Here is a 10,763-nt window from a genome sequence, read left to right on the forward strand (position 1 = left end):
AAATGTAAAGGTTCGCATTGAAAGGAACTGAAAATGTTAAATATTCACATATAAAATAGTGGCAACAGGTTGAAAATATTTTTAATGATTTGTTTTGCATACATTTAGGAATATGGTCATTTAACCATAATAGTAGTAGTTAACTACAACAATGCAGTAGCAGCAATGGTAATCCAACTTCATTACCTAATAACCTAATAACATGATCCGATTCGAAAGGGGGAGGGGTAGAATTTTACTGTTAGCTATTAGCTTGAACAAATGCTTCACTGCAAAGCGATCCTATCGGCTCAGCAAGAGGAGAGACGGGAGGGAGTGTTTTTTTTACATACAAGGTGTGGGTGGAGCTACAGTACGTTTCAGCCCACAACAGGTAGCTCGGTACAGGTGAACGAGAGGCGTTTCTCAGTGAACTGATGATACGAAAAGCCCCCGGGACGACAGTCAGTACAATGACAGAGAACGGCAGCGACTAGTCATTTGCAACCTATAAAAAGAACATTTCCTGGTGTTGTATTTAGACTAATGCATTACTCGTGGTACATTTGGCGTGAATTATAGTACCATTACGCGGAGATTAAATTATCTGGTAAGTGTAAAACTACCAGAACAATGATCAGCTCAGACCTGCGGCCGACAACCCAGCGTAAGACTCTCGGTAAACTTGCCACTAGACTGGAAGAAGTGAAGAATCCATGGCGACAGGTGTCAACCTTGGAGCTTAGCCACAACGAGGCCGCGAGACTGGCTACAGATGCTTTGCTGGAGTCCGGAGAGAAAGAATACCGGCGGGTGTTAACGGATGAGAGAGAACTGAATTTTCTTTCACCCCTGGAAATCCGGTACATTACTGAATACTCAACCAAAAATATATCCGATAGTAGTAGCGCAAATGGCTCAGAGCGAGAGTTTGGGGAGGCAGACGCGGTGTCGGAGCTTACGTCCGGGACGTATTTTCCATCGATGTCGGACGAAGATGCACCTATCCTGGAACTTGGCTGGCCTGAGCTCCCCGTCCGGTACGGTCCATCTGAAACCCAGATCTATTTCCAGAGGGACAAGTCTCACAACATTAAAGATCTCATTCGTTCCCTTATCAATAAAGCAAAAAAGGTAGGTAAGGCAGGTGTCGTATAGCTAAAGTACCACAATATGTATTATTATGCTGTATTTTATGTAAAATCATGCAGACTGGTCAGTCAATATTTTGTTAAGAATTGTAACAATGGAAGATGCTTGTTGAATACTAGGATGTCCTGTGTTATGTGCAGGAAGACAGCCATACAGGAAAGCCTATTCACTCCTGGAAAACACAAATGCATCAGCTACGTTTGCAGTTATTTTTGTTGTGAGGGAAATTAACTTTCAAACAAGTTTGATTGCTTGTTGGAATGTGCCTGCTCAAAATGCATAGGCAAAATTTTAATGTGCTTCTCTGACTGAAAAACTGTACAGGAAATGTAGCATTCCATATACCTTAGCTCAGGGGTGCACAGCAAGGGCCGATCCGCTTCAGAATTTTGTGCCAACTTCTGCTCTTAATTATTTAATCAAATCAGCTAATCAGCTAAATTAAGTCTTGATCAGCGTAGTGGTTAAGGTAAATGACTGGGACACACAAGGCTGGTGGTTCGAATCCCGGTGTAGCCACAATAAGATCCGCACAGCCGTTGGGCCCTTGAGCAAGGCCCTTAACCCTGCATTGCTCCAGGGGAGGATTGTCTCCTGCTTAGCCTAATCAACTGTATGTTGCTCTGGATAAGAGCGTCTGCCAAATTCCAATAATGTTATGTAATTTTAATGTTATGTAATTTGTATATGCACCAGCCACAAACTGCTAGTGTGTCCTTAAGATTTTACTGTGCTCAATTACAAGAGGGAACCAACATCATTTCTGAAAAGTAAATGAATGTAATTGGTTGGAACAAAAGCCAGCTCGCAGACGGACCGGAGTTGTGCACCCCTGCCTTAGCGGAACAGTCTGATATATTGCACAGTTCTGTGATGTGGTAGGTGTTTGTGAAGTAGTGTAGTTTGTGTCTGAGTTGGTAATGCAGGTGTCAGGCGGAGGTGTAAGGTAGCAGGCGTAGGTGGGATAGGCCAGATGAACAGGCCTTGCTCTTCCTAAGTTTATTTGATATGGAGTTCAGAGTAGACATGGTTGAAATATGTCAGTTAATAAATAAAAACGAAAATTTTCAGACATGGATTGAATGTGTTGATTGCTTTCATGATTTCCTCCACTTGCAGGTTATTGCCATAGTGATGGACCTTTTCACAGATGTGGATTTACTCTGTGATTTGATGGAGGCCTCAAACAAGCGAAAGGTTCCTGTGTATATTCTTCTAGAGAGCACGAACCTGAACTACTTCAAGGACATGTGTACTGGTCTGGACATCCGCAACTCCCATCTGAACGTAAGAATGATGATGTCCTACTGTATGTCACAGCCCAATGTTAATTTTTGACAGTCTAACCTTCCAGATTTAGATCACTTTACATTAATGGCATTTGGCAGGCGCTCTTATCCACTGCAACATACATTTGATTAGATCCTATTGTGGCTACACCAGGGATCGAACCACTGACCTTGCGGGTCCCAGTCATCTACCTTGACCACTACGCTACGGACCGCCACTTCTGCATTTGCCACATGTTTTCATGAAACTTCTTATTTGGTTTAGATGTAATGGAATTGTGCATCATTCTTATCTGTATCTGACAACTACTGATCAATTATCAGTAGAAAAAGCACAGCAGCAAGAAGGTCTGGGGTTCAAATCGTAGCAGTTCAGGTACATGACTGGGACCCACAAGGTTGGTGGTTCGATCCCCAGTTTAGGCACAATAAGATCCGCACAGCCGTTGGGCCCTTGAGCAAGGCCCTTAACCCTGCATTGCTCCAGGGAAGGCTTAGTCTAATCAACTGCATGTCGCTCTGGATAAGAGCATCTACCAAATGCCATTAATGTAATGTAATGTAATGAATTGTAACTGGGGGCTTTCTGTGCGGAGCTTGCATGCTCTCCCCATGTCTGTGTGGCTTTTGTCCGGGTCCTCTGGTTTCCTGGGTTCCTGCCTCTCACCAAACGCATGCACACACACACACACACACACACACACACACACACACATACATACTCACCCAGGACCCTGACCAGGAACTAGCAGATTAGATAATGGGTGACATTCAAATGAATAATGTACTTGCACGCATCTCTTGTACTGCACTACCGTTTACTCTAATGTCTCTTTCTGAACTGAAAGCAGTCTGTCATTGGGGCATTCAAAAGCATTGTTTAATTTTTGCCTGAGGTTTCTTGCTTTGCATTTTGCCAAAAATGCATGTAGAAGTATAGTTGAGAAATGTTGTATTTGATCAGTTCACACATGCTTGCTTACTGGAGATACATTTATTGTGGCAAAATGTGTGATGGTTCCTGATGCGGCAAATTCATCTTCACTATATATTGAATGGAAAACTCTTAAAGGAGTAACATGGTGGTTGGTCAGTTTTGGAGAAGTAAGCATTTTAAATTTATCGTCCTATTTTCATCCGTTTGAGAATGTTCTCCTAGTAGTACATCACATAGAGGATAACCACTCCCCTTATCCCTTCCCTATAACTCGTGACCCACTGTTTGCACTGCTGGCGTACAGGAAAGTGTGGGCACGTCATAGTTAATTGACTGTTCGCATTAACATGCCCAGACAGTTCGGGTGAACTTTTATAGTGGGAAATTTAGGATTTGAAAAATACGTTTTAAAATACATTTAAATGACTGAATAATAAAACAAACATGCACATAATTGTTTTATAACTGGCAAGTGTTACATTCAACCACCATGTTACTCCTTTAAAACACCAAGAGCTGAATATAAATAAATAAAAATATCAGACTGTCAAATCAGTCACACTCACACACTCCCACTTTATCTTGAAAATGCATCAATTGTTTAATTACTCTGGAGAAATATGGATACCTACTGGTGTTTTTTTTGTCAATCTCATTTTAATTTGATTCTTATTACTTCACAGAATATGAGAATTCGCAGTGTGTGTGGAGAAACGTACTGCACCAAATCTGGGAAAAAGTTTACTGGCCAAGTACAGGAGAAATTCATGATCATCGACTGTGAGGAAGTTATTGCTGGATCATATAGGTGAGGAACCTTTATTCACTTATACTTCACTCACAGTTCTAGGCAGGAAGGTTCAGCCTTCACCAAGGTTAATGGAAAACGTGTGTCCGTATTTAATTAATGTGACACTTGCATTTATTTGTAGGTCAAAGCACAAATTCAGACAATTGCTGATCAAATGATGGTCAAGGTTTAGAGTATATATTGATTAAATCCAGGCCAAAAATAAGGACAAATTTGTATTGAATACATGCTAAATTTAACATTGAATTATGATTCAGTCAAGGTCAGAGAGGTCATTATTACTCAACAGGATCGCACACCCTTTCCACGTTAGGCACTCTGAAGCACGGGGGCGAACTATCGCGCCAATATGAATTTTAATGTTTCAAATGTTCCATTCCTTAGTAATGATGGATGATGGCATTAACTCCAACAGTGTCTGGCCCTGCTCCCAGCTATTATGAGCTCATATGCTGTGTCAGACACTGTCGGGCTTTAATGAAACAGAACTACCGCTGTAATTTGACTGTCCTTTACCTGTTATTACTCTTTTATAAATCACTTGCAGGGTACCTTTTTTATTGTAAGCACTGTAAGTAGCCTTTGAGAAGAATGTCAGTTTATCAAGTAGATTATACTGTAGCAGGCGATACCGGAGATTTGGGGAAGTTCTAAATGAGTGTACTTGTTCCGCGTTTGGCTTCATAAGCTATTGCTCCCATGATAAATACTACTCTCGTCCTCCACTTTTGTAAATAGTAGTAGTAAAGTCACTGTCAGGCGGCAAAAAAAAAAATCCTGAGTGAGCTTTGCCGTTTACGGTGTAAATTGCATTTTGACTGTTACTGAGAACATAGTGCTGTAGGAGTCTTGGCTCTTGGCCTTGAAAGTTTGAAGGAAGTGTGAGCTATCAGCTGTTTGTTCAGGTATTGATGTTTTAATTTAGGGCAGGGACCAGGGCAGACAGTTATCTATGGTTTAACTTGTGGGTGAGTGCGCAAACACTCTTAACACCGTCTGTAGGTTCTCCTTCTTGCTTTTGAAGAGGCAAAGCTGTTTATTTTTTCCTAAGATCACTTGAGATAATCTCTGTGGCTCTCTGAATGTGTACTTGTGGACATAGCCAGACACAGGTCAATACACATTTTAGGGGAAAAAGAGCAACAAAAAAAAGTCAAGGTTGTTGCTATGTTGTTACAAAGCCTATGGGGTTTCACATAGGAATGAATTACAAAACAACAGAGCCGCTCTTCAGTCTCCATGGCGTCCCACACCACAAACCCATTGTGTGCGTGAATCACTGTGTGGTGGTGGACCATGCTGTGCTCTCTTATTAACATTTAATGGAGAAAAACTGTGTTTCTTTCCGGAACAACTTGGCAACAGTAACTGCCATTTAGACGAAATGACCCTCATTTCAGAAAACAACATTTCAGATCATTGAGGATAAAAGTATTATCGAATCTCATCTCAAAATGCTACTGTATGCTTTGCATCACACACCATGGAAACAGATTCAGGACTTGGTTCTTATTGTATCTCGGTCTCCCGAAGCTTATTGCATTCACCTGCAGAAATCCATGTTGCCTAATGTAGATGCAGAAAGGGTACAAGGCAAGAGATTTATCAAATAACTTCCAGAATGAAAATTGGTGTCATTGTGATCGTAATTAATTAATTTAACAGAGAATGTGCACATGGATTGACCAGAAAATTATGAATCAGGGTTGATAGTTCCAAACATGGAAATAACATCTTCAACTTTCTTCAGGGTGGCACGGATGGTGCAGTGGGTAGCACTACCGCCTCACAGCAAGGAGGTCCTGGGTTCAAATCCCTGTCGACCAGGGCCTCTCTGTGCGGAGTTTGCATGTTCTCCTCGTGTTTGCGTGGGTTTCCTCCGGGTACTCCGGTTTCCTCCCACAGTCTAAAGACATGCAGGTTAGGCTGATTGGAGAGTCTAAATTGCCCATAGGTATGAGTGTGTGAGTGAATGGTGTGTGTGCCCTGCGATGGACTGGTGACCTGTCCAGGGTGTATTCCTGCCTTTTGCCCAATGTATGCTGGGATAGGCTCCAGCCCCCCTGTGGCCCTGTTCAGGATAAGCGGGTTAGGATAATGAATGAATGAATGAACTTTCTTCAGTTAAATGGTTCTTGTCTTCCCTTTATAATCAAAGGGCGGTATTTTTACACAGTATTTGAATATTAATTGGGACTTTGAAATTAGGGGGGGAAAAAAGAAATAATAAAAACATATTTATTCAGATAATGAAAAGGTTTAATCAAAATAAAAAACAAGAGATTTAGCTTGGGCATTCCTTAACACAAAATAACAAAAGAACATACCATAGTCATGACATAGCTTGAACCGCAAGCCAGCTACATTTCTGAGGAGGACAAACCAGTTGATAATTTCAATAATATTTAAAGTTTGTACATTCATCTTAGTGTGGCTCCTGTAGTACAAGGGTGTCCAATTTCACCTGAAAAGGGCCAGTGTGGGTCCTGCTTTGTTCTAGGCCGACTAAAACAACTGAAATGATTGAAAACCATGATAAGTTCCTCATTAAATCTTGCTGTGTCATAGCTTGGGGTAGGCACATGTTTGTCACATGCTCTTCCCAGTTAAGGTATTTTGTTTTGGGTGATCGCCTGTTTACTTTAGTCTGTCATTCAATGCTGATTATGTTTGAGCAGGAATGACAGATCACTTCTTTGTTCAACCCTTATCCCAAACGATCCTCATGCATGTGCATTAACTGCTCTCACTATAACAATATGAATCCTCTGGTAATGTGAGTGTGCTGTGCAGTCAGGTCTCCTGTGCTGTCAGGATATCCGTGTCCTCCCTTCCTGTGTTGTGCCTGACTGTAGTGCGTGTGTGTGTGTTTGTCTGTGTTTGTGTGTGACTGTGCTGTATGTACGACAGTGCTGTGTGTGACTGTGCTGTATGCGTGTGTGTGTGTGTGGCTGTGATGTGTGTATATGTATGTGACTGTGCAGTGTGTGTGTGTGTGTGTGACTGTGCTGTGTGTGTGGTTGAGACTGTGACTGTCCTGTGTGTGTGTGACCGTGCTGTGTGTGTGGTTGTGACTGTGTGTGTGACTGTCCTGTGTGTGTGGTTGTGACTGTGTGTGTGACTGTCCTGTGTGTGTGGTTGTGACTGTGTGAGACAGTGCTGTGTGTGTGCTTGTGACTGTGTAGTTGTGACTGTGACTGTCCTGTGTGTGTGTGACTGTGACTGTCCTGTGTGTGTGTGGCTGTGCTGTTCTCTAGGTGACCGTGCTGTGTGTGTGGTTGTGACTGTGTGTGTGTGTGGCTGTGCTGTTCTCTAGGTGACCGTGCTGTGTGTGTGGTTGTGACTGTGTGTGTGTGGCTGTGCTGTTCTCTGGGTGACCGTGCTGTGTGTGTGGTTGTGACTGTGTGTGTGTGGCTGTGCTGTTCTCTAGGTGACCGTGCTGTGTGTGTGGTTGTGACTGTGTGTGTGTGGCTGTGCTGTTCTCTGGGTGACCGTGCTGTGTGTGTGGTTGTGACTGTGTGTGTGTGGCTGTGCTGTTCTCTGAGTGACCGTGCTGTGTGTGTGGTTGTGACTGTGTGTGTGGCTGTGCTGTTCTCTGGGTGACCGTGCTGTGTGTGTGGTTGTGACTGTGTGTGTGGCTGTGCTGTTCTCTGGGTGACCGTGCTGTGTGTGTGGTTGTGACTGTGTGTGTGTGGCTGTGCTGTTCTCTGGGTGACCGTGCTGTCCCTCTCTCTCTGTGCTCCGCAGCTTCGCCTGGCTGTCAGGGCAGGTCCACAGCAACATGCTGCTGCACTTCTCCGGCCGGATCACCGAGAGCTTCGACCGCGAGTTCCGCTGCCTCTACGCCGACTCCCAGATCATCGATTACTTCCACAACCCGGACGAGGAAGGCCTCCCCTGTTACCCCGTCTACCCGCCCATGTTCCCCCATGGCAGACCCAGGGACTTCCAGGAGCGTGTGAGCTCCCGGGAGAAGCTGGGCTCCGACCACTCCAGCAGCCAGTCCAGCAGCAGCATGTCCAGCGTTAAGAGGGCCCCCGGCATGCCCGCCACCGTCTACCAGGTCACCCATGACACCAAGGACACCGGCAGCCCTTACCTGAGCCAGGAGAGGAGGGGTGGCCAAAGCCCTGACACACTCATCCAGGTACCAGACAGAAGAGGGCGTCAAAGCCCCGCCTTGAACACCCAGGTGACAGACAGGAGGGGCGGTCAAAGCCCTGCTTCTAACACCCAGGTAACAGACAGGAGGGGGGGTCAAATCCCCGCTTCCAACACCCAGGGACTGGAAAGGAGGTTGGTTCAAAACCAGCCCCATACAGCCAGGGGCTTTTCTAACGCCAACGGGCACAGCGCGTCGGCAGAGTGGGGCTCCCCAAGCGGGGGCCAAACGGGGGTCGAGCGGAAGGTCCAGGGCCTCAATCTGTACGAGCACAAGCAGAACTACTACCACGGCGGCATGCCCAAGACCACCGCTGCGATGGACGCCAAAACCACGGGAACGCCGAAACACAAGGGCGCCGCCACCCCCATCCTCAACAAGATCTCCGACTTCTTCCTGCCCACCTATAAGGAGAGGGACATGCGCAGGTCCCCGCCCCAAAGCACCGCCTTCGGGGGGCCCGACCTCACCCAGGCGGAGCCCGAGAGCCACCAGCCACTGCCCCCGCCCCCGCCCCTGTCCCCCGGGCCAGACTCGCCCACAGAGAGGATGCATCGGCAGGACGCCAAGAGGATGACCCTGGGTCACAGCAAGCTGGACCTGGTCAATCACTACAACAAGATGAAAACCAAGCACATCTATAGCAGGTTTGAGCTGAAGAACAACAACTGAAAACCCGGTAGGAGAGGCTGGTCTTCACTTTCGAACGCGGGGAACGATGCTTTGGTGTTTAGAGAGAACCCCCCTGCACTGGAGGGAGCTGTCCTGCTCCACGTCTCAGCACTGCTCCCGCAGTCTAAAGAGTGCGTTGCACTGTCCTGACCTTGTCGACATGAGGCGGCAGGGATGGGAACCTCGTTTTTTTAACCAATATCGATCGATAAATGCACTCCAGTGCACGCTTTCTTCTGAGGAAGCCATTTTTATGCCTGAAATAATCTTTGCTATTTTGTTCGAGTTATTCTGTGAATATATTATATGGTAGGCTATTATTTGCTGTTGGCTAATGGTGAGATATTTGGGCAGTGTAATTTTAGTTGGATAGCAGGTTCACAAGCACTTGATAAGCTGAAACGGTGAATGCCAAGTCTTCAGTCTTGAAGGGGACATCGATATCCTATGATATGGAGTCTTCCAAACTTTACGTGTATATTTACAAGCAGAAACGCTCGGATGAGGATTTCACATCACGACCATTAACCCAACTTTAAATGCATTTAATGGTAACTCGCATTAGATTTTAACCTGCTGTATGACTTTTGTAAATATTCATAATTTGTATTGGAACTTTGTTGATCTATGCAATGGAGTATCTGATGTGAAGCTGGAGGGTGGAGTAACGGCACGATTAGCTGTTATTCAACCAGTCATCGTTGTGAAACACCTTCTAAGTTTCTGTTTGTCACCTGTATATAGAAAGGTGTAGCAACTTTTCAAATATTTAAATGTTTTTTTGTGTTGTTGTTGTCATGCCTTGGCATAGCACAGGAATGCAGTTCTACTTATTGCCTTTTTTCTTAGTTTTCTGTTCTGCCTTTGTCTATAAACATTCCCTTAATGCTACGATTTTTTAAATCTCTTTTTGCATAATGTGAATTTTTTACTGAAAAAAAAAAACTTTTCTAATAACTGTTTTCTTTTCTAAGTGCGATTTGTATATGTTTGTAGATAGTCATGGTTTTCAGTCTTTTTTTATCCTTCAACTGTTTCCATTTCATTAAACCATGCTAATTATTGCTGTGGCTAGAATGAAAGTATTTGATTACAGTGTTACAGAAGAAACATGAATGCAATAAAGAGAACTGGAATGAAGGGAGACTAGTCATTCACTGAATGATGCAGGCTTACACAAATAGTCATGTACAAGTGATTTTTGGGTGGTGGATAAAATAGGATGTGTCCGCACACATATTTTATATTCTTACACTGGGTGTGTGCATCCGTTTGTCGAATGAACATTGATGCACGCAAGGTTTATTTCAGTTCTTTTCAGTACGTAGGACTATTCATTCTATTTTTAGAAAGCCATACTGATTGTGTCCAAGGTGCAGCTGCAAAAGGCCTTGCTGGTCGATCCTTGTTGGGGTGAGCAAATGCAACTGGTGTTTGGTGATTGAGACTCGTTTGAAAGGACTGGGCAGTTAATGTAACGCCATCACTGGAAGGACGGCCTTATGTCTGTTTTCAAAGATCAGCTGATCATTGTGTTTTGCATAGAATTTCCTTGATCATAACATACTTGCACGCAGTCATACACACAGGCACAGCACGGAAGGCCTGGCAGGTTGTTAAGAAGCTGATGAGCTAGACCAGGGGTGTCAAACTCCAGTCCTGGAAGGCCTGTTTGTGGGGTTTTTTGGTTTCCTTTCAATCAACTGTCATTTAAGGACTTGAGAACAAGGTGTGTGAATTCTTTAGCCAATGAATGATTTG

The 10,763-nt window shown here is 44.4% G+C and overlaps 1 protein-coding gene across 1 annotated transcript; it reads left to right on the forward strand.

Annotated features, from left to right (window-relative positions):
• Nucleotides 1-406: 406 nt before the first annotated feature.
• Nucleotides 407-10,142, forward strand: fam83c (family with sequence similarity 83 member C). Its single transcript, XM_061220197.1, has 4 exons — nt 407-1,113; nt 2,251-2,418; nt 4,041-4,165; nt 7,916-10,142. The coding sequence occupies exons 1-4, from the start codon at nt 613-615 to the stop codon at nt 9,000-9,002; spliced, it is 1,881 nt and encodes a 626-aa protein (XP_061076181.1). The 5' UTR covers nt 407-612; the 3' UTR covers nt 9,003-10,142.
• The last annotated feature ends 621 nt before the right edge of the window (nt 10,143-10,763 follow it).

Source organism: Conger conger, chromosome 14, assembly GCF_963514075.1.
Source record: "Conger conger chromosome 14, fConCon1.1, whole genome shotgun sequence".
NCBI classification, from domain to species: domain Eukaryota; kingdom Metazoa; phylum Chordata; class Actinopteri; order Anguilliformes; family Congridae; genus Conger; species Conger conger.

Excerpts from the sequence above, each read along its gene's own strand:
- fam83c (XM_061220197.1), top strand. The coding sequence starts at position 613 with ATGATCAGCTCAGACCTGCGGCCGACAACCCAGCGTAAGACTCTCGGT. Across the intron at positions 1,114-2,250 it reads TTATCAATAAAGCAAAAAAG|GTTATTGCCATAGTGATGGA; the intron begins GTAGGTAAGGCA and ends CTCCACTTGCAG. Across the intron at positions 4,166-7,915 it reads GTTATTGCTGGATCATATAG|CTTCGCCTGGCTGTCAGGGC; the intron begins GTGAGGAACCTT and ends TGTGCTCCGCAG.